Here is a 27,901-nt window from a genome sequence, read left to right as displayed (position 1 = left end):
CAGTACACACTCAGACAGACAGACGGAGACACAGAGCCTCCACTGTTTGCCAGACTTCAACTCTCCTTAAAGAAAACGAATGGGTACTGTGACCCAACAGGGATCAGAGTGTTCCTCCACCACGTGCTACCTACCTGATTTATTCTGATGGCTCAGCTCACTTAAACTGAGAGGGGGGCTCAGGCCTGTGACTGCCACATGTGCTATGAAAGGAGAATAATTGAGATCATATGGAAATGAGTTTTGGGAAATGCCAAAAATAGCTTGTGAATGATTCCTTTTTTTTCTTTCCTCCTCGTGCCCCTCTTGATTTTTTTCTTCTGTATGGAGATTGTTCTTAGACAGTTATCCACATGGAGAATGAACTTATGATAACTTGAAAGACCTGGCTTGCTTCCCAAAACTTTCCCATGAGGCCCAAGTAGAAGCAAACAAAATGTCCAGTCAATCCAGGGCCTGCCTCTCTGATTGACCTCTGCTAAACCATCAGCAGGACATTATTTCAGTTTTCAAAGGTCAACATTAGGAAGAGTTGGGATCTAGCGGAAGTCATAAAGAATATTTGCATGCTGGTGGCTTCTTATAAAACTTGCATCTGTCTTCTTGCCTGTAAGCTTGAACAATAGAAATTAAAAGTCATACAGACAGAAACTAGGTATATGTATACACATTTACCCTGTCTCTTAGCAGGGGGAGGGGGGAGCTTTTAAAAGTCAGCTAAAGATTGCAAGGGCAGTTAAATGGTGCAGTGGATAAAGCACTGGCCCTTAAGTCAAAAGGACCTAAGTGACCCTGGGCAAGTCACTTCACCCTGATTGCCTCACATCCAGGATCATCTCCAATCATCCTGATTCATATCTGGTCAATGGACCCAGATGACTCCAGAGGAGAAAGTGAGGTTGGGGACTTAGCCACAGCACCCTCTCACTGAAATTCAATTTATGAGCCTGTCATGGTATCACCTCCCTGATGTCATGATCTTCTTCGAGAATGAAGGACAAACAACAACAGCTGTATATCTCTCAGCAAATCAGAATCAGTCCTCGGATGTGTCCTGCTTGATACCATAGCCAATTTACTAATCTGAGCAGGTCAGTGTAACAAGGACATGACTAAACCTGAGCCCTAAGCAGTACTGAGTCACGGGTCTAGATTGCAATCTATTCATGCCCATTCCCAGGCTTTCCAAGGGTCTCTACTCTTCCTTTGTGCATCTTCATGTGATCTCAACCTTCATGTGGAGGATGAGCAAAGAGTCCACTGTTTAATTAATGATTTGAAATGGTTTCAATACATGTTATATCTTCTTCTCATTAGTCTCCTTCAACGCTAACTCTTGGTCACTTTTCTCTTTCTCAGCTTGGACTACCATCGTTGGCCTCCTCTACCACACAATGCACCGTTGTTTCAATAACATTCAGCCTGCTGACACGAAGTAAGTCTTCCAGGAATGTATTTCTGTTACCTGAGGGGAGAGGGGGAATCAGGGTACAGGTGGCATGTACAAACATCTGAATGATTTGGGCTCTCAAAGTCTTGAGCTTCACTGTTAGTGACAGGGAGATCTTTAACAGGAGCAGGTAAGTATCTTAGTGTTTTAAAAAACAAAAGAAAGAAAGAAAAAGAAACACAAATTGTAGTCTTCTGAGGATTTCCCAAGGCCTTATGTGTAAATCATTACATTTTGCCTTTGAGCCAGACTGAATAATTTATTATCATCTGTCAGAGGCAATGGAATTAGGACCTTCTCTGACAGCCATAAAGTAATAATAGGATAACCACAAGCTTCCAATCCGTCATCTTGTTCTTTATGAAAGTATCCTTGTCTTCAGCCTCTCCAGAAAGAATTTCTAGGAGAGAGTTCCTGAGTGTGAGTAGGGAGAGCAGGGGAAGGTTTTCCTGCTGAATCAAAGACACCAAAACCCTGAATTATAACTCCTGGCTGTGCAAACTATTTGTGCAGAACCTTTAAACTACCTGAAAAGGAAGGCTTCATGTCCTGTAAGCTCTAGATGTTACATTCTTAGGAGCTAATTTTTAGACACTGATAATTTTAGTGTCTGAAGCCCAAAGTCATCACTTTCTCAGGGTAGAATTTCATGATTTTGTTTATGTCCTGACTCATGAGTTGCCTTGGTTCAACCTTGAATGGATGCCTCAATGAGGCTTCCTTGAAGGAAAGTATTGTTTCTTATTTGTCATTGTATGTGCAGTGCCTAAAAAAAAGAGTCTGACCCATAGCAGGAAATCAAGAAATGTTTGTTCACTGGTTAGGTAAAGGATACTACTTTCAAAGTATACTGCTATATTTCTGTGTCCATATCAAGGAAAATATTCCCTTGAATTACATAGCTCATACCCATTGCCTACCCATCTTGGACAACTCTTGTCTACTCTTCCCATAAATTCTCCAGTCAATATACTATGTTCCTTTGCTTTCTCTGGTTAGTTTGAAGATATTAGTAGGATGCTGGTAAATGTTTAATAACCGGTTCTAAAAAAGTACACTAGAACACAAATTTAACCTGCATTATTAATGGTTTCTCCATCACTTTCTTACATCTAGACAATTAGCACAACAACAAATCAAGCCCTGATTTGTTGTGTTTGCCAATTTTGAAGATGTAAATGCTCACATTGAAAATTGAACTTAGTCCTAACTAGTTGATTTGAAATGACTCCAAAATATCACTAATATCAAGAAAATGTATGGATTATCCACCTTTTATTCTTTGCTATCTCTATTTGACCATTAAATCCTGCTGATTTTTTTATTCTTTTAGTGGGAGGAGTCCAAGTGTAAAGAAATCTTGTTGGGGGGGATGCTGTCCATTAATTCAGACCACTGCTCATCTATGACTTGATAGGTAGGAATTAATCTAGACCCGGAAAGAACCTTCGCTAAATCCTAGGGAGTGGTCTGAGGTTATAAATTTGCCTTAGGACACATACCTAGTTAGCCAGAGGCAGCATTTGAATCCAGTTCTTCTTGGCTCCAAGATCAGGGCTTTATCTGCTATACCATTTTATCTCTTTTTAGCAGTAAGACACAAATTTGGTCAGTGAAAAGGTCAGCAATCTTAGTGATCTAATTTCTCCCTCAAGTCAAAATTGACTCAACTCTGGGGCATAGATATTTCCATTTTAGCACTTTAGCATTTAATACATTTAGCATTTTAGGAGAGGGAGAAGGGTGAGAAACATATGGATACATGCTTAGCTCATTTTTCAAGGGCATCAGAGGGATAGTTCAAGATAGATGACTTGTCTAAGCAAATGTCCCTGCCCAAAGGTTTGGGAAAAGTTTTGAACAAAAAAATGAAAAATCACATTCAGTTCTGACTTTGTCTTAGGAGAACTTTTACACTACATTTATTATAAGGAGTATTATTGCTGATATTATTATCAATATTAATACTAATAACTAATTTTAAGATTTGCCAAGTTCTTTCTATTCTATACAATAATCCCAGAAGGGATATAAGATGACTATGATTATCTCTATGTCATAGTGGAAGGAACTGAGGCTGTGATTTTGATTAACTTGCCTAACTTGTCAATAAACATTTATTAAGCGCCAATAAACTTATTATTATGTGCTAAGTCCTGGGGAATACAAAGAAAGGTAAAAATAGCCCCTAGTCTCAGGAGTTCATAATTGAATGAAAGCAACAAGAGATATAAAGCTCATGAGTCAGGGTTCAAACTCAGGTTTCCTGACTCCAGATTCAGGACTCTAGGCACTGCACACCCTGCTTCTCCAGTTGTGAGTTATATGAGACATTATGGAGTGGCACAAGACTTGGGATCAGGAAAGTTTAGGTTTGAATCCTACTCAGTCACTTTGCCACTCCAAGGCTCAGTTTTCTTTCCTAAAAAAAATAGAATTTATAGGAGCACCTAGCAAATGTAGGTAAAATGGGAATTTTTACCTTCTCTGTAAAATGGGAATTATAGGAATAGCTTCCTCCCAAAGGGTATTGTGAGGCTTAAATGAGATAATTATATATAAAATATCATAGACATGTCAGTTGTTACATTATTATGACATATTTAGATCACTGGGATAATTCATTCATATGTGATATTACAGTGTTCAAGAATTCATGAGAAACTAACTTTTGTAGACTAGGGTAGTTAGGACTAAAACGGTTTCTAGTCTGGAAATAAAACCCCAAGTGTACTCTTTGCAGGAAATGAGGAAGATTATGCTTTTTCCACAACCAGGCCAGATTATCTTGCCTTGGCTCCAGAGACCACACCTGACTTTGAGCAAATAATCCACAGTGCTCACAGAAAAGCATAATTCTCTTTGGAGTCTTCATAAGTGCCATCAGCTGTTTCACTCTTTCATGATAAGGAAGAGAGTTTGAGTGGCTTGGGCTTACTAGAAACGAAACCTTTTGAAACATTCATGGGCTCTGAGAACATCAGAGATGGAAAGAACCATCAAGTCCCAGCTCATCTTGGGATTTTTTTTTTCAGATGAGGAAAATTTGACTGTGAAGAAAGGAAGAAATTTGTGGGCAAATTTAGATGTCTTTTTATTCACTACCTAATGGAATAACAGGCCTAGAGATGTATATAACACAAAATTGGATATCATAAGGCAATAACATTAAATTCTGGGTTGCCACCGTTCATTGAAAAACCCAGTACCAACTATGTGAAGCATGGTGGAATATCTTCAAAAAGTGTTCCCTTTTTCCTTCCATGTCATGAACCTATCATTAAAATGTCCTCCCAGACACAGTTACTTATGAGTGTGAGAATATTTAATTCCTTCTAGATGGGCTTAGCTCTAAGGCTCTCCTTCCAGCTCTGTGACAGGCCTATTTTAGATATGAGACCATCAGAGAGCTTCCTGTGCAACCACATTAAAATAAAAAAAGATGTCTCCTCATTTGAGTCTTTTCTAAAAGACATAGAACTGAAAATCAGACTTTGAGAAAGCGTCTAGTTTAACTCCATTATTGTATAGCTGGGGGAACAGGTGATTTGTCCAAAATTGCACAATGAATTAGCATGATAGGCAGAACTAGAATTCAAGTGCCCTGAATTCTTGGCCATTGTTCTTTCTAACACATCATATTATAAATTCTAACATATGTTGATTACTTCTTAGAATATTGTTTTTTATAGGCATAACATCCAAAGTAATATTGAATAATCAAAGAAAATATGGTAGGAGTTGGTTCTCCACTATAGGTCTTCAAACAAAGATTGAGTGGATTGCCAATTTTTGAGGATGTGACAGTGAAGATTTGTACTGAGGTGGACATGAGACTGGATAGCCTTGGTGGTACCTTTGGCTCTGTGATCTTGTGACTCTGGAATGATGACCCCAAAGATTAAAACTGTAATGAATTCTTAGCCATCTTTACAAATGGTGGGAAATAGAGCTACAGGAAACCAAACGGTGGCTAACATAGAGGGCATTTACCTACTACTTGACTTTTTGAAAGTAGGATGATCTTTTCTACAATAAATTGTAAAATAAGTTTTTATTAAGCAAATATTAAATTATTTCCCATTTCCCAAACATATTCTAATCGGCTGTTTTGAGAGATGGGACTAAGAACCATCAATCATATCACATTGGACATCTGTTAGGTATGTATCATGTGACAGGCCTGTGCTAGGATTATAATAATAGTTGTGATATTATCCCTGCCTTCAAAGAACCTTACACATTAGGATATAGAAGGAGTTATGTTCAAATATTAAATGATTATATCCAAAACAGGTAGGGAAAGTATTAGCAGATAGGGAACCAAAAAAGAACATGCTAAGGTGAAATTTGAATTGTCTTATTTTTTTTTTTTAGGTTTTTGCAAGGCAAATGGGGTTAAGTGGCTTGCCCAAGGCCACAAAGCTAGGTAATTATTAAGTGTCTGAGACTGGATTTGAACCCAGGTCCTCCTGACTCCAGGGCCAGTGCTCTATCTACTGTACCACCTGGTTACCTCTTGAGCTGAGTCTTGAAAGAAAACAGGTGGAGGTGAGGAGGGAGGGCATTCTTGGAATGGAACTGCCAGTGCAAAGATATGGGGACTGATAAATGAAGTACAATGTATGACAAATGTTAAGAATTTCACTTAGACTATCAGTGTACAGGGGGAAATTATCCATAATAAGTTTGGAAAGGTAGATTAGACTCAGGTTGTAAAGACCTATAAGGGGCAAATGGAGGAGTTTGTAATATTTGATCCTGGAAGTAATCAGGGAATCAATGGAGTTTATTAAAAGGGGTGGGGAATTTGACATATTCATGGAAAATCTCTTGGGTGACTATGTTGGAGAGGGTAGACACAAAGCAAGGAGATCAATTAAGAAACTATTGCAATGATCCAGAGCCTAACTGGGTGGTGGCTGTGAAAGTGGAGAGAAGGAGACATATGTGAAAGGAGTTGTGAAGAGAGAAATGACAAGATTTAGCAACTGTTTGAATATATGAAGTCAATGGGTATACAAGGATGACTCCGAACTTGCGCAATTGATAGCAGAAGGAAAGCATGATATTCTGTATTTCTTGTGGGTGTTCTACCATGGGAACAAGTCATTTAGCAAAGAGGCAGATTTCAGTTCATCATATGGGGAAAAAATAAAACAAACAGACAAAACCCCCCCTGAAAACTTCCCACCAATTGGAGCTATCCCAAAGTGGGCTAGTCAAGAGATATGCTGGGCTCAATCTCACTATGGGTTTTTAAAGGAACTCATTTGTCACATATTTGTCAGACATTTGTTCAGAGGACTGTTTTTGGCTTAGGGGAGAGACAAAGTTTAGATAAAATACAGTGTCTCCCTCCAGGGTCTTTCCGGTTTTGTTTGTTTGTGTGTGTGTGTGTGTGTGTGTGTGTGTGTGTGTGTGTGTGTGTGTGTGGAGGGGAGATAAAAAAACGGGTCTCTGTTAATAGAATATAATTAAAACTGTTCACAAAAATATAGCTTAGATGGCACCTCTTTCATGAGGTCTTCTCTAATTTCCTCATCGTTAATATTCCCTCCCCTTTAAAATAATTTTATCTTAGTCTGTCTCTATTGGATTTGCTTATCTGTGCACACGTTGAATTCTTTCAGTAGGAATCTAAGTTTCTAGAGGGCAGAAAATGTTGCATTTTTGTCTTGATATCTAGTATAGGGCCTTGCAAAAAGCAATGTCTCCTGAATTGTATCGAATCAAATTGCATGATAATTGTATTTGGAAGTTGTAAAACAAAGTATGTGAGAGGTTTGAGGAAAGGGTATTATCCATGTGGAGGAAATCACAGAAGGCTTCATGGAGGAAGTTGCCTTTGAGGTGGGTATGATTAAAGGGAATTTCTGCTCAGGTATGCTTAGAATAAATGGTCTCTATGATTAACCTTGATAATTTGTCTATACTCACAAAAGGGCAATATTTTAGTATCTTTTATTTCTAAACATACTTTTTGGGGTCCTGAGTGGTATAGTTCATTCAAAGGATTAGTGATATTATGCTTGAGGGGGGTTCTCAGAGGCAATTGAGCTCAATCCTTTTATTTTACAGATAAGGTAACTGAGCCCAGGGATGTTGGCGACTTGTTCTAGGTCACACAGGGTGTGAGCATCAGAGATAGGATTTGAACCAAGGTCTTTGAGTTCAAAGCCACTCTGATTTCCAGTGTCTCCCTTTGTGAAAGGGTCTTTGTAGAAAGATTCTTTAACATGAATTTCTAACTTGGAATCTTAGTGTTCTCATAGTTGCATTTATTGTCTCAGCTCCTAGAATTATTATTCTAATGGTCCCCCCTTTTATAAAATGCTTGCAGTTGCCAGGTGGCCCACTGAGATGACTGCTTCTTGTTGCCTATTGTTCTTTGTGATTAGAAGAGTAGAATCTTATCCCTTTTGACTTCCCTCCAGTTTACTCACCTAGGTGCACATTCTAATTTTAGTATTAGATTTTTGGAAGCTCCTTGAGGTGATGCTTCCTGATGCAATCCCCTTTGTGGACTAAAGTCTCTTTAGGCAGAGTCATAACTAAGGTGGAATGATTGGAGCTTTGCCAGTCATCATCCCAGGAACCTCCACTACCCAACCCCCTCTGTCCCAGCAGATTCTTGTTCTAGAATGTAAATTACTGTGGGAGGGGGGTTGGTTTTTGTCTTTTTGGATCCTCAATCCCTATCCTGTTGCCCAATATTTAGTAGGTGCTTAATAAATTCTAATGGTTTATCTGACTTAATAATCATTTATTAGATGCTTTTTGACGTACTGGCTGATGACTGCAAAAACTATTCAAGATGTCCTGAGTCTGTTTGTTTATTTTCCTTTTTGATTGATCAGAAGCCATATTGCTATCTCTCTGTATAAGAGAGTCCTCCACACACTGGCACATAGTAGGTGCTCAAAAATGCTAGGGCAGTTAGGTGATACATTGGATAGAGTGCTTGGGTCAGGAGTTCAAATCCATCCTTAGACACTTACTAGTTGTGTGACCTTGGGCAAGTAATTTAACCCTGTTTCCCTCAATTTCCTCATCTGTAAAATGAGCTGGAGAAGGAAATGGTGAACCACTTTAGTATCTTTGCCATGAAAATCCCAAATGTAGTCACAGAGAATCCAATATGACTGAAACAAATGAATAACAAAAATGGCTAATTGACTAATCTTATGACCTCCTATTGCACTTTATTAAAAAAATTGTTCTCTTTTATTTTTATATCTCCTTCATTTCTGATTATATTCTTTTTCCTTCCCCTATTCAGAGAGTCATATCTTGTAACAAAGCATAACCTGAATTTAATTTAAGAAATGAGAGGGGAAAAAAAAGCAATTCTACAAAACTAATCAACATATCAATTGAATTTGACAGTACAGCCAGTAAAAGTACACCCAAAGACCTCCATTTCTGCCACAGAGGGAGCAGGGCATATTTTTCTCATCTTTTCTTTAAAACTTCTTGCATTTTGGAAGACAATTAGCCAAGTTAGCCTGGATCAAAATAATGATGGTGGGGCGAGTCTCTCTTCAGGGTTCCTAGCCTCTTCTTTGCTTCCTCTATCCTTCTCCCCCAACCTCCAATAATATCCCTTCTTCAACCTTTTAAACCCTTCCAAGGTATTAAGTGATCACTTGTCAGATCAAAATCATTCTCAGAAAGGGATATCTGACTCATTCTCACTAACTTAGACATGACATAACTTAGACCTCCAAATTGCTGTGCAGCCATTTCAGCCATGTTTGACTCTTCATGACCATATTTGGATTTTTCCTGACAAAGATATTGGAGTGGTTTGCCCTTTCCTTTCTCCAGCTCATTTTATTGTTTGTCCTTCATTCATGAAGAAGACCATGACATCAGGGAGGTGATGCCATGTCAAACATGTGAATCAGATTTGAGTGAGGAGTTGCTGTGCTAAGTCATCAGCCTCCCTTTCCCCTCCAGTCATGTGGGTCCAGTGGTCAGATATGGATCATGATGACTGGAGATGGTGGATGCAAGGCAGTCAGGGTTAAGTGACTTGTCCAAGGTCACACAGCTGTCAAGTCTCAAGTGCCTGAGCCTAGATTTGAACTCAGGTCCTTCTGACTTGCCCATTTTACAGATAAAGAAACTGAGGCAAACAGAATTGTCTCACAGGATTACACAGGCAGTAAATGTCTGAGATTGGATTTCAACTCAGATCCTCCTGCCTCCACTCTTTATTCACTATGCTATATTGGTAAGTGTTTCTGATTGCCCCAATAACTCTTGATATAGGTGCAAGAGGTATGATAGGTCACATTTTACAGAATAGTAATAATCATAATAATAGAAACAATAATAACATTTACTTTCATCTTTGCAAAGTGCTTTACACATATTTTCTCATTAGATTCTCATGCCACCCTGGGAAGTGGGTCCTATGATTAATGCCAATTTACAGATGAGCAGATAAGGTTGAGACAGGCCATGCTAACCTGGTGGAGATCCCCAACCCCTCGCTCCCAAAGTCTTGCCAGAAGCTGTTGTTAGTCTTTGCATGGGGTCTCTTCCATCTAAAACTCAACTGTCAAACTGACCTTCCTTAGCTTCAGATCTGACCATGTCAACTCCCCATTCAACAAACTCTTGTGGCTCCTGGTGCCTCCAGGATCAAATAGAAAACCTCGTGTTGGGTTTTCAAAGCTCTTCATAACCTGCCCCCACCTTTCCAGGCTTCTTATAGCTTATTTTCCTCCATGTACTTTGTTTTCCAGTTACTCTGCCATTCCTTAAGCATGACTCTATCACTTGACTATAAGTTTTTGGCTGATTCGTATGACTAGAACTTTCCCCCTCCTCATCTTTGCCTTGTGGCTTCCCTGACTTTCTTTAAGTCTCAGCTAAAGCTGCTTCTCTGGAAAGAAATCTTTCTTAGTTTTTTATATACTCTCTGTGCCTTCCTTCTGAGACCAACCCCATTGTCTCTTGTACAGATCTTATTCACGGTTGTTTCATGATATGTCTCCATTACACTGTGAACTACTTGAGAGCAACTAGGTGATGCAGTAGATAGAACACCAGTCCTGGAGTCAGGAGGACCTCAGTTCAAATTCAACCTCAGACACTGACACTAGCTGGGTGACCTTGGTCAAGTCACTTAACCCCCAATTGCCTCTCATCCAGGGCTATCTCCAGTCATCCTGATTCATATTGGGCTACCGGACCCAGTGGACTCTGGAGGAAAAAGTGAGGTTGGGGATTCAGCACAGCCTCCCTTCATTCAAATCTGATTCACGTGCTTGTCATGACATCACTTCCCTGATGTCATGGTCTTCTTTGAGAACAAAGGACAAACATCATCATCAAATGAAAGCAGGGATTCCTCCTCTCCTCTGCTCCCATTTCTTTGCATCACCACTGCTTAGCCCAGTAGGTGCTTTATAAATGCTGAAAGATAAAGTCATTGGCTCAGAACCACACCATTAGTTAACTTCATCTGTTTTTATTTGTCCCTCATTCTCAAAGAGGACCAAGTAAAACCTCAGGGCTAGGATTCAAACCCTTGTCTTACCAAACCCCTACTCAACACTTTATTCTAAAAGCTCCACTTCTTTGAACAGTCCTATTCCAAAGAAATGGAATCCCAATTGTAGGGTTTAGGCAGCAGAGAGAGGTTTTAAAAAAAAGGCATCGGGGTGGGGAGCAGCAAAAGCTTTCCCAGAACACTTTGGTAGGTGGTCTCTGACTCTTGGGGGAATCGATCAATCAACAGACATTTATTAACTGCCTACTTTGCGTAAGGCACTATTCCAGAAGATGGAAAGATTTATGATAAGAAAAGTTAGGTCATCAAAATCCCTTTTGAAGACTCAGTTCATCCTCAAAATAAAAAGACTCCAAAAATGTAATTTGAAAATGGCTTGTCTATTTTTTTAAAAAAAAAGACAATTCACCTGATTTGAGAAAACAGGTCTATTTCATGTCATATGTCATCTAATTCTAATTTCACTGAGCTATAAAAACATGTCTTAAAGCTCTGGGCCCATAAAATAGTCAGTGAGCTGCTTTCTGTGTCATTCCCTTTAATAACTCTGTTGGCCTCAAGGCACCGAAGACAGGAGCATAGAATTTAGAATTGTAGGAGACCTCAGAGGCCATCAAGTCCTACCAAGGGCTTGGACACCCCCCCCCCCCCCCACAACATCATCTGACAAGCAATCAGTCAGTCTTTGCTTGAATACCTCCACGAAGGGAACTGGGGGTATTTGGCCCTAGAGGAGAGAAATTCTAACTCTGCTATTTGCTTCTTCTGTGAGCTTACACAGAATTATTTGGCATTTCTGAGTCCTGGTTTCCTAGACTGTGAATGCTTAAAGATTATTCTCCTGTTCTTCCTAAGTCTTATGTTTGTAGATTTAGAGCTACAAGGGAGTTTAGAAGTCACCTTGCCTAATTGCCTTCATTTTCCAATCAAGGAAACTGAGGTTCAGCTATTCCAAATGGCTTACACAGATAGTGTCAATTCCTCTTCTCTAGGCTAAACACTCACCAGTTCCTTCAAAACTAATTATAAAAATGGCAGAATCTCACAGCTAGCGGGGAGCTCTGAGCTAATCTGCTCCATCACACACACTTAACTGAGTTTCCCCTGGATCACATTGGAAGCTGATGTTTTTGTTCAGAGGTCAGAGGTCTGAGACTTGCTTCCCATATCATTAATCAAAGACTAAGGGTGGGTTTTTTTTCCTTAGTGGCTTGAGAGCTGACTTTACAGCTATCTTCACAGCTCTTTTGAAATATTCTGGCAGTGTCACTTAAATATCTTCAGTACCCAGGTTATTCTCTAAGACTATGCATTTCAGAGAAGGTGCCAATCTGCATTAGCAGAGAGCATTTTCTCCCCTGGGAGTCCTCTATGCCAAAGAAATCACCAGCCCATTCCCTACCTCCACCCTATTTTGCTCATTGTTTTTATAGATTCTTATTGTTTTATGCATTTTTTAAAAAGATCTTAGGCTTTGGAAAGGGCTTAATAGCACTGTATTAGAGTGTGACTTGCTTGGGACCTTAACTGTCCTTCAGTCTTTTGGGGATCTGACATTATTCTGAGTAATGTTTGTGTAAAGGTGCACACCCACCCCCTTGCATCCTTGTACACTTGGTAATGTTTCATCAAAGGCATCTTCCCAGCACACTAAATGATGAGAGAGTATTTTTCCTTTATGGTGGTTTTTATGGAGAATGTTTCATATTTACAACTCCGGGGAAACTCCAACTTGCTTCTTAGGTCTGTTCCTTCTTAAGGAAACAAACACAAATGACTGTTTTATGTGAAGGATGAGGAGGACGAGTATGGGGTACACGTACATCATGGGCTGGATTCCAGGACTATGTTAAGTGAAATGTATGCATGCATTCATATGTTGGGCAAATCCATTTGGAGAGGAAAAATAGGGTCCCATGAAATATCACAATAATTATTCTATATAATAATTCTATATGAGTCAAGTAGAAGCTGGGTGGGCAATGAGTTGGCATAAGCTTGGAGTCAGGAAGATCTGAATTCAAATCTAGCTCCTTTTACAGATGAGGAAAAATTGAGGTACACAGGGTTAACACGCACTAGTTGTGTGACCCTGGGCAAGTCACTTAACCCTGTTTGTCTTATAGGTGTTTCCTCACCTATAAAATGAGCTGGAGAAGGAAATAGCAAACCTCTTCAGTATCTCTGCCAAGAAAACCTCAAATGGGAGCATGAAGTCAGACTTAATGCTGATTGCCTCAGTTTCCTCATCTGTAAAAGGAGCTGGAGAAGGAAATCACCAACCACTCCAATGTCTCTGCCAAGAAAATCCCTAGTGAAGTCATAAAGAGTCAGACATGACTGAAAAATGACGGAACAGCAACAAAGCAGTATATGTAGAGGAGGAAGAGGAACAAATATTGATCAGTTATTTTCTATGTGCCAGACACTGATAAGCACTTGGCGATGTGTGATCAACCTAGAAAGATAAACTTAACCTGGTCAAGAGGACCAAGGAGACAAGTGCTGCTGGGACATGGAGCCCCGACAGACTGATCGGTCACTTGTTGGCCAGAATTTCAGATTCCCAATGAGGAGGAAGGATCCATAATCTCTGTCCTAAATTATCATTTTATAAGTGAGAAAACTGAAAGCCTAGGGTGGGGTTAGATGCAGCTTACTCAAGGTCATATGGGTAGAAGTGATAGAGATGAGATTTGATCCCTGACCTCAGTTCATATCCAATATGATTTCCAAAGTTCAGTGCTGGTTGAAAACACAGAGCATCCTATCAATTAAACAACTGGGAAATGTGAACATGGAAGCTGATACCCCATGAGATGAATGATTCAATACTCCTTGGGTCAGCAGGGATTAAATACCCACAAAGCAGAGTGGATGGGAAATTCTGGTAATGGTTTAATAACATCTGCTGTGATATACTTGCGCAAGATATCTCAATCTAGGGAGCTTGGGAGAATTTAAGGTTGTATGTAGGACAAAGTTAAATGTGAACTGTGGAAGGAACCAAAGCAGGCACAGTGAACAGAAGGTTCAAATCCTACTGGGTGACACTGCAAATCACTTAATCTGTGTGTCTTAATTTTCTCATCTGTAAAGTGGGAATAATAGAAACTACCTCCCACGGTTGTTTTGAGGATCAAATTAGATGGCAAACGTAAAGTAGTTCATGGCAAATACTATATAAATGTCTATTACTATTATTATTATTATTGTTTTAGGTTTTTGCAAGGCAAATGGGGTGAAGTGGCTTGCCCAAGGCCACACAGCTAGGTAATTATTAAGTGTCTGAGACCGGATTTGAACCCAGGGACTCCTGACTCCAGGGCTGGTGCTCTATCCACTGCGCCACCTAGCCATTCCTATTATTATTATTATTATTATTATTATTATTATTATTATTATTATTAAACATTTTCCAGATTTTAAGGTGAAAAAGGGAATAAGCATTTTAAAAAGATGAAATACAGGGCAGTTTGGTGATACAATGGATAGAGCACTGGTCTTGGAGTCAGGAAGACAGAAGTTTAAATTCAGCCTAACCGTGTGACCTTGGGCAAGGCACTTAACCCTGATTGCCTTATATCCACTGCCATCTCCAGTCATCCTGATTCATAGCTGGCCACTGGACCCAGATGGCTCCAGAGGAGAAAGTGAGGCTGGTGACTTAGCACAGGTCCCCTTCACTCAAATCCACTTCATGTGCTTCTCATGGCATCATCTCTCTGATGTCATGATCTTCTTTGAAAATGAAGAACTGGGGCAGCTAGGTGGCGCAGTGGATAGAGTACCAGCCCTGGAGTCAGGAGTACCTGAGTTCAAATCCGGCCTCAGACACTTAATAATTACCTAGCTGTGTGGCCTTGGGCAAGCCACTTAACCCCATTTGCCTTGCAAAATCCTAAAAAAAAAAGAAAAGAAAAGAAAATGAAGGACAAACCTCACATCACAGTATGATGATAGAGTATATAGAGAGCCATATCTGGAGTCAGGAAAGCTTATTTTTGAGAGTTCAAATCTGACCTCAGACACCAGTTTTGTGACCCTGGACAACCCCTGGGCAAGGCATTTCACCCTGTTTGCCTCAGCTTTTTCATCTGGAAAATGAACTGGAGAAGGAAATGACAAACTATTGCAGTCTCTTTGCCCAATGGGATCACAGAGTTTGAGGGGACTGAAATGACTAAACAATAAAAAATTACCTACATCATTATCTCATTTGACTTTTGCAACAATCTAGCAAAGAAGAGTGCAAGCATCTGAGAAGTGGGTTTGATTGAACTCTTGTGTTCCTGACTCCAAATCTCTATCTATTGGGCCATATATCTTAGTCAGTTGGGAACATGGGCATTTGATTATCATTCAGGTACAGGCAATTAATAGTTACTCCATCAATATAATTTCTCTTCCCTTCAGTAGAGTCAGGATTCAAATTGGTCAAACTTAGATTCCTTTAGGTTAGATGCTTCATTCAATTTAATTAAATTAAATAAATATTTCTTTTATAAGAAAGAGTAAATAAGACCCAATAGAATGTAAGCTTGTTGAGGGCAGTTCTGTATTCCCAATGTTTGGCATGTAGTAGATAGGTAAGCACTGAATTGATTCATTCAATTAATCAACCAGCATTTATTGTTTGTTTTTGTTGTGATTTAGTAATTTTTCAGTCATTTATAACTCTTCATAACCCCATTTGCAGTTTTCTTGGTAAAGATATTGGAATGGAAAGATCTTCAGATCTTTTTTACAGATGAGGAAATTGAGACAATAGAGGGGGTAAGTGACTTGCCCAGAGACACACAGATAAATGTCTGAGTCCATATTTGAACTCAGGACATTGAGTTTTACTGATTCTAGACTTGGCACTGAGACATCTTACTGCCCATTTTTAGGTACCTACCATTTATTTCAGGTCCTGGAGTTACATAGATAGAAAGAAAGCGAGGGGGAAAAAGAAAGAAAGGAAGGGAAAGAAGGAAGGAGGGAAGGGAGGAAAGAGAAGGAAGGAGGAAAGAAAGGAAAAAGGGAGGGAGAAAGAAAGAAAATAAACACTTTTTGTTCTCAGCAAATTTACATTTTATCAGATTGATTATCAAGAATCTACTAGTTTCAGTGACTATACTAGATAGGTGCTAAGGATACAACAAAATTAACACCTGTCCTCAATGAACCTTCATTCCATATTTATTTAGGAATTTAAGTGTTTGGTGGAGAAGTATTTTGTTTGAAAATTGCAAAGCTCAGTGTAAAAAAATATAAAGTATCTTAGATTTAGAGTTGGAAGAGACTAAAGGGAGCATTTAGTTCAACCTTTTTATTATATAAATGAGAACACTAAAGTTCCCTGAAGGAAAGAGGCTTACCTAAGTTTACACTGATGCTCTCCAGGTGCAGTTTTGCTCATTTCTTTTTACTATCCTACTTCAGTAATTAGAAATCTAATGCGAATCCTCAAAGTGGGTTCCAGCTAGATGCTTCTTCTTTCACTCCTGCCCTTTTGTATAGTTCGTTACAATTTTTCATTTATTTCCATTTTCCTTCCAAGGATTATTGAGGCAACCAACTACAAAAGACACTTGATATTAGCTACCAGTTACCTTATATCTCTGAAGGTAGAGCCACCACCAGTGCTGTCCCAGAACTTGTCAGGATCACCTCTGATCACTATTCGTCTCACACACACCCTGGTGAGTTTTATCACAATTATCTATTGTATTGTCATCTTTGGTTATTTTGAAAATTGATTTGTTTTTGCAACTCCCAAAGAATTAATGACCTTTCTTTGTTGTTGTTCTTTAACAATGCTTGCCACGTTATTGTCCTTTGGTTTATTTTGTTTTTTTTAATTCCCCAAATATTAATATTGTTTGGTTGGATTTTTATAAGGTCCACCACATTATCTCCCTGTGGTTTGTTTTGAGGATGGATTTGTTTTTGAAATTCCTACAGTGCCTGACATGTTAACTCCCTTTAGTTTGACTTGCTTTAGTAATTTCCAAACTATTAACACTGTTTGGTTGTTTTTTCATGATGCCTGACATGTTTTCTCTCTTTAGTTTGGTTTATTTTTGTGCTTTTCAAAGTATCAATACTGTTTGGTTGTTTTTTTTTTTTTACTTATTTTATTTACAACATCCATCATGTGGTTGCCCTGTGATTTATTTTGAGGATTGGTTTGTTTTTTGCAGTTTTCAAAGTATTAATATCCTTTCCTTGGCTTTTACAATTCCTGACATGTTGTTGCCTTTAGTTTTCTTTTGCAATGTCTACAGTATTAATACTCTTTGATTGCAATGTCCATTATGTTGTTTAGTTTGGGGATATCCATCTCATTATTATCCCTTAGTTTCTTTTTATAATGCCTGAAGTATTAATATCCTATAGTTTGTTTTTGTGATATTTGTCATATTGTTGCCTTTTGGTTTGCTTTTATGATGTCCACTGTATTACTATATTGGTTTGTTTTTAAGATACCCATCATGTTACTAAACATTGTTTTGATAGCCATGAAATGTTAATACCTTTTGGTTTGTCTTGGCAATTCCCACCATGTTGGGTCCCCTTGTTTTGTTCTATTGCCTACAATCTTATCATGTTTTTTTTGTGTGATGTCAGCTCCCTTTTTTTGTGATAGCCTCCATGTTACTACCTCTTTTTGCTATATCTTTAATATTAGTATTCTTTGGCATATTTTTGGGAGTCCTACAATATTACTATAATTTTTTTGTAATACCTCCAAATGATATGTTTTCATTTGTTTTGGTAATGTCTACCATTGTTGTCACCCTGGTTTGTTCTTGTATTTTGTAATATCATAGTTCTTTGTAGGACCATGAGGAGAGTTTCTAGGATGATATCGATGCTGATGAAGATAAGCATCATCTTGTCATTAGTGGCCCCATCTGAATGACTTTATCTTTGCCCTCGAGTAAAAGTGACAGATTGTGGTGTCCATTGGCCTGGTCACAGGGTTTTAGTACTGAGCAGAAAGACCTTTGAGAAAGGATCAAAGTTGCCTATTATGATCATGCTGCTCCCTTAAATGTTACTTGAAGTGATCATGAATGGACCTTTTGGGGAAATAACGCTGCTTGATTCTTAATTATCTTGTCTTATTGCCTCTGGCAAAATAAAACAATTTGTTTTGGCTGGAAAGAACAGAAATGAACAACTAGAATTATCCACTTCTGTCTTTAAGAATGCTTTGAGTGATAGACTATTTGCTTTAGTGCTATGTAATGAGAGTCTGCTCATGACCTCTCAAGGAGTGAGGAAGACCACAGTACTGGTGGTTTAGGTATGTGGAGGAGAACTAATCTTTTTCAAAAATAGATTTTTATTGATATAATTGTCCTTTTCATCAATCATTCTATCCTTTCATTTATTCATTCCCCTCAGAGAGCCATACCTTATAAAATTTTTTTTAAAGAGGAAAAAATTAAGCAAAATTGAACACAGCACTGAAAAAAATCTGATATTCTCTGGAATATTCTACATCTGTAGATCTTCCCTCACCCCTATCTCTGCAAAGGAGAAAGGAGAGGTGTCATCTCATATTTCCTTATATTTTATAATATTCATTTTCACTTATTTTGTGATTATTGTTCTTAATATTTTCATTAAAAATGGAATTTCTTACCACCTTACTTAATAATGTCATAGAATGGTGTGTATGTGTTTATGTGTATGTGTGTGTATGTATGTGTTTCTATTTGTTCAAAAACAGCCAGAGCACATAATGCATGCTGAATAAATGCTTATTTTTTTGATAGATGATTAACAAAGAATACTTTATTTTGTAAAAATTTACATTTTATTGATGCTGCCTATTCTTGCATGACAGTTACTTCTAAACAATCTCTCCCACCCCTACCCAATGCCTGAACATTCTCTTTTATTTTTAATTTTTTTGCGAGGCAAATTGGGTTAAGTGGCTTGCCCAAGGCCACACAGCTAGGTAATTATTAAGTGTCTGAGACTGGATTTGAACCCAGGTACTCCTGACTCCAGGGCCGGTGCTTTATCCACTGTGCCACCTAGCCGCCCCAACATTCTCTTTTTTAAGAAAGATTTTATTTATTTTGAGTTTTACAATTTTTTTCCCTATTCTTGCTCTCCCCCCCCCCCCCAGAAGGCAGTCTGGTAGTCTTTTCATTGTTTCCATGGTATACATTGATCTAAGTTGTATGTGATGAAAGAGAAATCATATCCTTAAGGAAGAAAAATAAAGTATGAGATAGCAAAATTACATAATGAAATAACAGGTCCCCCCCCCCCCCAGTTAAAGGTAATAGTCTTTAGTCTTTGTTCAAACTCCACAATTCTTTCTCTGGATACAGGTGGTATTATCCGTCACAGAGAGCCCCAAATTGTCCCTGATTGTTGCACTGATGGAATGAGCAAGTCCATCAAATTTTATCATCGCCCCCATATTGCTGTTAGGGTGTACAATGTTTTTCTGGTTCTGCTTGTCTCACTCAGCATCAGTTCATGCAAATCCTTCCAGGCTTCCCTGATTTCCCATCCCTCCTGGTTTCTAATAGAACAGTAGTGTTCCATGACATACATATACCACAGTTTGTAAGCCATTCCCCAACTGAAGAACATTCACTTAATTTCCAATTCTTTGCCACCACAAACAGGGCTGCTATGAATATTTTTGTAGGAGTGACTGAACATTCTTTTTTAACAAGAGAATCATAGAATTTGGTAGCCATTTAACTTCTATTTGCCTCTGTTTTCTCATCTGTAAAATGTGGATTCTAGTAGAACCTATTTCTCAGGCTTGTTGAAAAGATTAAATTAAATCATATTTATAAGTGTTTTGAAAACACACAAACACTATGTAAAATGGTAATTATTATTATTTCATTCAAGCCAATCATCAAAAGGAATGACAAATATAGCCCACTCAGAAAATAAACAAAAGCCAGTGCAATAGTCATGATTTACATTGTTTGCAATACTCTGTCCCTATAAGATTCTAACTCTGCCAGTAAGAAGCCACCATGTTTCATTGTGTGATTCCAAAATTGGTCCTGCTGGTTACCTGTCAGTTACTCAGAGTTCAACATACTTAACATTCTTTTCACTTACGTGAATGATGTCTTTGTGTATGTCTTTCCTTTATTTCTCATTCTTTCAGCATCTGTTCATAAAATTCTTCCCATGCTTCTCCAACTTCCTTATATTCATCTTCTCTTACCAAGTCACTGTCTCTCATCCCATTCATATGTCACAGACTATTCAGCCATTCCCCAGTTGAGAGGCACTCATTTTGTTCTGTGAATATTTTATATATTAAATATTTATATTTATATTAAATATTTATATATTAAATACAATCTAGAGTGTAAGCTCCTTGTGAATTGGGACTGTTTTTTGCCTCTCTCTGTATTCTACTTAGTAGAAACCCTGGCATAGTAAGCTCTTAACGTTTATTCATTGATTAATGAAATATTTATACTAAGGCTATGTCTTTTTAAAAAATCTTATTTTTATTTACATTTTTCTTTTTGTATCACATTCATTATTGAACATATCCTTTCCCTTCTCCTACTCAATGAACTATGCTCTATAATGAAATAAAAAAAAAAAGAGAATACAGCTTTACAAAATCTACCTAGTGCAACAACCATATTTATTAGTAAAGGCAATATTTCACAATCATAATCTTCTCCCTCTTAAGAGAAAAAGTAGTTATATTTTCTAAACTTTTCTCTGTGACATTATAATTATGCAACCTACCCTGGAACTTTAGTGAAAGCATGGGATTTCATCAGAGGACATGATTTCAAATCCCAGTCTTGTTTTCTGGGAGTCTCTGAGTCATGTTTCTTCCTCTGTAATATGAAGGGTTAAACATGATCTTGGGTCCTTTTGATTCTAAATCTGTAATTCAGAATATGATTCAAGGAAATAGGAGAAAACCCGAGTATTCTTGATAATTTTGAAGGGATGGAAAATAGGTGAAAAAAGTATAAAAGGGAAATGATAGTCACTGCACCTTATTTATTGGAATGCAATTTGGATGCATTGTCTGAACTGAGAGAGTTCTCTTGTTTGAGAGAGGAATGCTGGAATTTGTCATTTCTGTTAATTAACAAGATAGGAATTTGCTTTAGGGCAGGAATAGGGTTATCTTAGCACTAGTAGTTACTTCATATTTATTATTTTTATTAATTAATATGAAGTGATTTATTTGCTAATGTTGGATTGCATTGAATTGTTCAACCTCCAGGAGTAAAATCTCTTGACATGTCAAAACTGCTTACAGGGAAGCAGGAATGCCTTCTTTGAGGTGGAGAATTGTCCTTGGAAAAGTTTGTCAGGGCTCAAAGTTGGGCATTTTTAGTGGCTCTTAAGGAAATTATAGAACAGAATTCAAACATTGCAAGCCTGTAATCTAGAGGATATAAAAGGAGGGAGGGACTCTTTCTAAAGGCAGTGGAAACCTTACCCTGGGGATTTTGAGGTTGAACATAGCCTAGTCAAGAGAAAAAAAAAATAGCTGCCTTCCCCAGTCTATGATGAGGGAAACCCATTTCCCAGCAATCCCCAGCCTCAGTTATGATCACTGAGATGGGAACTGATGGAAAGATGGAGCACAGAGGAAGCTGAGCCTAGGAAGCTAGACAGTTCATTGGAATCCAATTTTTTTTTTTAGCACCACACAGAAGAATGGGAAAGCAGGGGGAGAATACATACAATTCACAGGAACCTGTTGACATCAAGTGTATCTTCTGGGGGTGGAAGAGCGTGGGGGCCCCAGAGAGAGAGAGATGAGTTAACACAAGCTAAAAATGACCACCATATGGAGTTTTAGGCAGAGCAAAAACAGCTCTGCTTTTGGCTAACAAAAAGGCATTGGCGATGGTTTGAGTATTTCAGAAATGTGAAATGGGAAATCAATTTGATTTCCCATTACCTCCTTCTCCCTCTCCCAGTTCTAGCCCAAATGACTACTTGAGGTATATGACATTTGATCTCCCACCTCTGTAACTTTTGAGTGTGACCCCCCCCCCCCCATGTTTTGAATGTCCTTCCTCCTCATCTCTACCTTCTGATACCCCTTGAAGCTTTGGCTCAGCTCTCTATAGTCTACAAGATTCACTAAGTTGTTAGTATTCTACTAGCTATGACAAAAATACTTTTTGAATATATTTCACACAGTTTTAGCTTCCCTGCATCTTTATTGAATTGCCTCGGTAGAATATGAGCTCCCTGAGAATCAGTTGATCTAGGATGCTCAATCCATTAACTAGTAGTTACTAAGTCTCACCGTTTGGGAGACACTTTACTAGGGCAGGAGTTGTGTTATATTTGTATTTGGATCTGTGTCCTTGACGCCTATCACCACAGTACCTTGCATGTATCTGCTTAGGGCACATGTTTGTTGAAATTTAATAGGATTGAATTGGACACAAACAAAAAGGAATCTTGCATGTGAATCAATCAGCTAACACACATTTATAAAACCATCTACTAAAAGTCAGTTAGATAGTGTGTTGGAGAGAGCACCAGCCTTGGAGTCAGGAGAACCTGAGTTCAAATCCAGCCTCAGACACTTGATTTTTACTAGTTATGTGATCTTGGGCAACTCACTTAATCTTGATTGCCTCACATCCAGGATCATCTCCAGTTATCCGGATTGCTATCTACCCCTGGATCCAGATGGGTCTGGAGGAGAAAGTGAGGCTGGTGACTTAGCACAGCACCCCTCTCACTCAAATCCAATTCATGTGCTTGTCATGGCAACACCTTCCTGATGTCTTGGTCTTCTTCAAGAACATAAGACAATCTTTATCACTAAAAGTATATGAAAAAAGACAAAGACACAGTCTTTGCTCTCAGGAGCTTAACCTAATAACTGGAAACAAAATGCAAACAGCTATGTACAAGGCTTTAGACCACAAGATATGTACAGGATAGATTGGAGATAATTAACCAACATTAAAGATAATCAGGAAATGTTTGGGATTTTGGATGGGACTTTGAAAAGAAGTCAGAGAAGGCGGGAGTTGGAGATGAGCAGGGAGAGTATTCCAGGCATGGAGGATGGCCAATGTTAAGTTAATGTTAACAGATGGAAGGTCTTGATTGAGGAAACACAAGGACGGCAGTGTGAGGTTTGCTTGAAGGAAACTAGGTGGTAATCCTAGATAAGAGGAGACTTGAGAAGGGGGAATCATATTTGTTTTCATTTGTTTTAAGGGCTGTTGTAGAGAAGAGGAGTTGAATTTGTCCCACTTGGCTCTAAGGAATAGAACCAGGAACAATAGAGAAAATTTTGAGAAAGGTAGAATTTTGACTGATGTCAGGGAAAACTTCCCCACAACTTTTGTTCTTGTTGAGTCACATATAACCCTTTGTTACCCCATTTAGAATTTTTTTGACGAAGAGACTGCAGTGGTTTGCTATTTTCTTCTCTAGCTCATTTTACAGATAAAGAAACTGAGGCCAACAGGGTTAAGTGATTTGCCTAGGGTCACACAGCTAGGAAGTTTCTAAGGCTGGCCTTGAATTCAAACCAGTCCTAGCACTCCATACACTATGCAACTAAGAGTATCCAAAAGTAGATCCTACTGCCTCAAGGGAATAGTGGCCTTCTCTTTGTTAAAAATTGCTAAACCATAAGTCAAGGATGCAATATAAGAGATTCACACCCAGGCATGGTTCATAATATATGACCCCACAAGTTCATTCTTACTTTGAGGGGCTATGGTTCTTTGAATAGGGCGTGGGAAAGAGGTGTTAGTATTATAAACTCATAACGTGAGATTTCATGTAAACCCATCATAACAATGATAATCTTTTTAAAAATTTATTTTATTTATTTAAGACAGTGGGGTTAAATGACTTGCCCAAGGTCACACAGCCAGGAAATTATTTAAGTATCTGAGTCAGGAGGACTCCAGGACCAGTGCTCTATTTACTGTGCCACCTAGTTCTGCCCCCCCAACAATGATAATTTTATCTGTGATGTAAGAAAGAAAAACACTGGCTAAAAGTGAAATTTAAACTTCTTTGAAGGAAGTTTTGTTAAGTGACTTATCTAGGGTCACACACTTAGTAAATGTATGAGGCAGGATCTTAACTTGGGTCTCTAGACTCCAAGTCCAATGCTCTGCAAAGACAGTTTTTAAAGTCCCTTCTAACTCTAAGTCATTTAACTTCCCTGGGCCTCAGTTTACTTATTTGCAAAATAAGGGAATTGGATCAGATGGTCTCTGAGATGATATTCACCTCTAAATCTATGATTTTGCATTTTCCATGAAGACCTCATGAATTTGGTTCAATGTCTATTCTGTCTGATGGAGACATGACCATTTGTCAAGTGGAGCTGTGAATATGTTTAGCCCAGGCTCTCATCACATGATGCTGCATTTGTTAAGCACATCTGCTAAGGAGGGATGGGAAAGGACCTGGTAAAATCACAGCAGATGTCAAAGAGGAATGTGGAGGAACTGTAACTGTAGATTGTGCAAGAAAGAGGAGAGGGGTCATTCTTTCAGGGAGCAGAGTCATAGGACTAAGAAAGGAAACTTCGTCGTGCCAGCATTGTCTCAATAAGATCATCCAAAGATGAAGAACCCACTGGGTTCCATGGAGAGATGGATGTCTTAGAAATGAGCTGCTAGGTATGAGAGGTATCATCTCAGAAGCATAGGCCAACCTTCCTAGGTAGAGAAGTCATTTTCATTATAGTTTTAGTGATTTCACAAATATAGTTACATCACTCTTACCATTGCCATAGATTGGTGGCCTGTCTTACATTTCATTAGTTTTCAAAGTTGTGGTCTGAGCTTGACTCCAGGGAGGGGAGAATTGAAGGAACCATAGCTGCCCCAGGATTTGAATCTAGTTCTTCCCAAAACCCCCTTCTTCCTCCCAAGAAAAGATGACAGTGGGGTGGCTAGGTGGCGCAGTGCGTAGAGCATGGGCCCTGGAGTCAGGAGTACCTGAGTTCAAATCCGGCCTCAGACACTTAATAATTACCTAGCTGTGTGGCCTTGGGCAAGCCACTTAACCCCATTGCCTTGCAAAAAAAAAAAACAAACCTAAAAGAAAAAAAAAAGATGACAGATTCCTGAGGAAGACTGAACCATGGAGAAGTTGTAAAATACATGGAGAATATCTTTGGCATCTTCCTCCATGATAGCCCCTTAGCCTGGCATTCCTCTTGAACCTCTTCTATGACTAGAAGTTTTATCTGAGTCCTTCCTTGCTCTTCTCCTCATGGGCAGACAGTGTGGTGTAGGGGGAAAAGTGTTGGCTCTGGTTCCAAGTAGATTTTACCTCTTCAATTAATGCCTAAATCTTTTTCAGTACTTCTCCCTCCCTATCCCCCAAATAATTTTTGAGGCAATCGAGGTTAAATGTCTTGCCCAAGGTCACACCAATGAATAAGGGTCTGAGGATGGATTTGAACTTATGTTCTCATGATACCAGGGCTGTACTCTATCCATTGTACCACCTCACAGCCCCAAGACCCTTTGTTCTAAGATAAATCTGAAAAAAAATGAGTAGCCTGGACTTGCTTGTCCCCAAGTTCTTTAAATTTTCAATTCAACAAATATCATGAAACCAATATAGTTCATTGGAAAGAAGTGACTCTGATGTCCAAGCATTGGGTTAAAATTTCACCTCTGAGCTTGCTACTACCTGTATCTGAATTCTTGGTGTGGTCCCTTAACTCCCTTGGATCACAGTTTCCTTATCTTTAAAATGAGTCTTTGGCCTAGACGACCTCTAACATCCCTTTCAGTGCTTTAGCTATGACTCTCTGTCATTTAGAAAATAAAAAGAAACAAAAGAAAATAAAAAGAATCCTTACCCTCTTTGCTTATATTCTACCAGTTCTCTACCTACATTTCTCCGATAAAACTTTTGCAATTGAGTTATTAATGACTGATAAAAGTCTAGTACACAACAAGGCTAGACAGTATTTAATTTAACCTTGGGAACTCTTTGACTTTTAGCCAAAGGAACAAATCTCTAATTCTGGAATTTCCAGGGTGGTGGGACATGCTGGTGGGGTAGAGTTGGTTTATTGTTTTCCTTTCCCAGGATATCTTGAAATATCTGAAAGCTCCTACCTACCTAACCTTGACCCTATTTCTGAAATGTGGTGAAGATTAATTATGGCATTTCAGGAGTTTGTGAATCAAAGCATCTTCCCAAATGGATACCTTCGCAATGAACACCAGGTGAAAGTATTTTCAATCATAAACTCACCCAATGCTTTGTCTTTCCTTCCTTCTCAATCTATTCATTGGATCGTAGATTTAGAGCTAGAGAATACCGTAGATGCTATTGAGTACAATCCCCATTTTTCAGAGGAGGAAACTAAGACTGAGTAACTTTTTTAGAGTTGTACATTTACTAAATATCCAAGACAAGATTCCACCTTGGGTCTTTTTGATTCTGACTCAAGTGTTCTCAATTGCAGCCTCTTTTTACATTATTCTATATACTAACTATCCACAGTCTTTTAACTATTAAAAACAAAGAAATCACTTATGTATCATCATTTTGGAATCTAATCTAGATCAGTCAGTTAAAAAAAAAGACAAAGTCAACACCAGCAAAGAATGAGATCAGTTCAACTGCATTTATGGGTTTGCCTTTTGGCTTTGAACTAAAATTCCTTATTACAGATTCAATGTGATTTAGTGGGTGGGACACAAGGGGGGGGGAGATTGAGGGGGGGGTTCTGGACAGATGATGGGTTTGTTTTGGGTGGAACCTGACCTTGAAGATTTCTATGTGGAGAATTCCTCAGAACAGTCCAAATTGAGGATGAGAATTCTGTGTCAGCAATGAAGCAAATATTGGACAAAGATTATCCAAAGCCTCTGCTAAAGGTTGAGGAAAGCAGAGAGTTTCGATAAAACACAGTCCCTACTTTTGTGGAGTTCATAGTTTAGACATAGAATAGATTTTAACAGACAGGCTTACATAAAAGAGAGATAGTGTTGTATAAGGGCATAATGAGAAGTTAGGTGGTGTGATGAATAGAATTCTGGGCTTTGAATTGGGAGGATTCATTCAACCTCAGACTAGTTGTGTGATCCTGGGCAAGTCACTTAACTCTATTTGCCTTCATTTCTTTATTTATAAAAAGATCTGGAGAAGGAAATGACAAACTACTCCAGTATCTTTGCCAAGAAGACCCCAAATGGGGTCATGAAGGGTCAGACATGACTGAAAAAGTCTTTAATTGAGTAGGGAGGGTCAAGAAACCCTGGGTTCAAGTCTTATGCTTTGATCAGCACATTTAGAACTGTTTTGGCACCATTAATATATATTTATTGATGAAGGTCCCAGAGCTGCCCCAGGATTTGAATCTAATTCTTCTAGCTCTAGAGTCACTATTTTTTCATAACTCCCTTCTTCCTCCCAAGAAAAGGTGGCAAATTCCTGAGGAAGACCGAACTGTAGAGAAGTTGTAAAATGCATGGAGAATATCTTCGGCATCTTCCTCTGAATGGGCGCCTTACCCTGACACTCTGCTTGGACCTTTCCTTAATATATGTTTATTGATCGTTTTTATTAGTCCTTGTCTAGGAGGAGGAGGAGATGGAGGAGGAGAAGAAGAAAAAGAAGGTCTAGAAGGAGGAGGAGGAGGGGTCAGGTGCTAGACTATGAGGGAGTCTTTGCAATAGTGATCCCCTGAAGATCGTTGAGCAAAGAGGAGAGAAATACAATAAGAAAGATTATTTTTAACTGTGATATGAAGGGCAGCTAAGGCAGGGTGAGAGGGATGCTTTGAAGAGAGGGAGCTCTTCAAAAATGGAGTGTATTATTTGGGGGGGGACAGTGAGTTCCCCCTCACTGGAGGTCTTCAAGGAAAAGACTGGATGACCATTTGTCTAATAAGATGGACCATATGGTTGCTGAGGTTCTTGCAAACTCTGAAATTC

General features: G+C 38.7%; 1 protein-coding gene across 1 annotated transcript in view; it reads left to right on the top strand.

The window, feature by feature from the left end:
• The window catches only part of ADGRD1 (adhesion G protein-coupled receptor D1), a 490,642-nt gene that overhangs the window by 85,034 nt on the left and 377,707 nt on the right, over positions 1-27,901 (top strand). The window contains exons 11-12 of the mRNA XM_074205246.1: positions 1,360-1,435; positions 16,522-16,663. Coding sequence (XP_074061347.1) covers positions 1,360-1,435; positions 16,522-16,663 — 218 coding nt within the window. The remainder of the gene's footprint in view (positions 1-1,359; positions 1,436-16,521; positions 16,664-27,901) is intronic.

The sequence above is a fragment of the Macrotis lagotis genome, chromosome X (genome assembly GCF_037893015.1).
Source record: "Macrotis lagotis isolate mMagLag1 chromosome X, bilby.v1.9.chrom.fasta, whole genome shotgun sequence".
Taxonomy (NCBI): domain Eukaryota; kingdom Metazoa; phylum Chordata; class Mammalia; order Peramelemorphia; family Peramelidae; genus Macrotis; species Macrotis lagotis.
The sequence above is the reverse complement of the archived record's forward strand: the minus strand, read 5'-3'. Positions and strand labels throughout refer to the sequence as shown.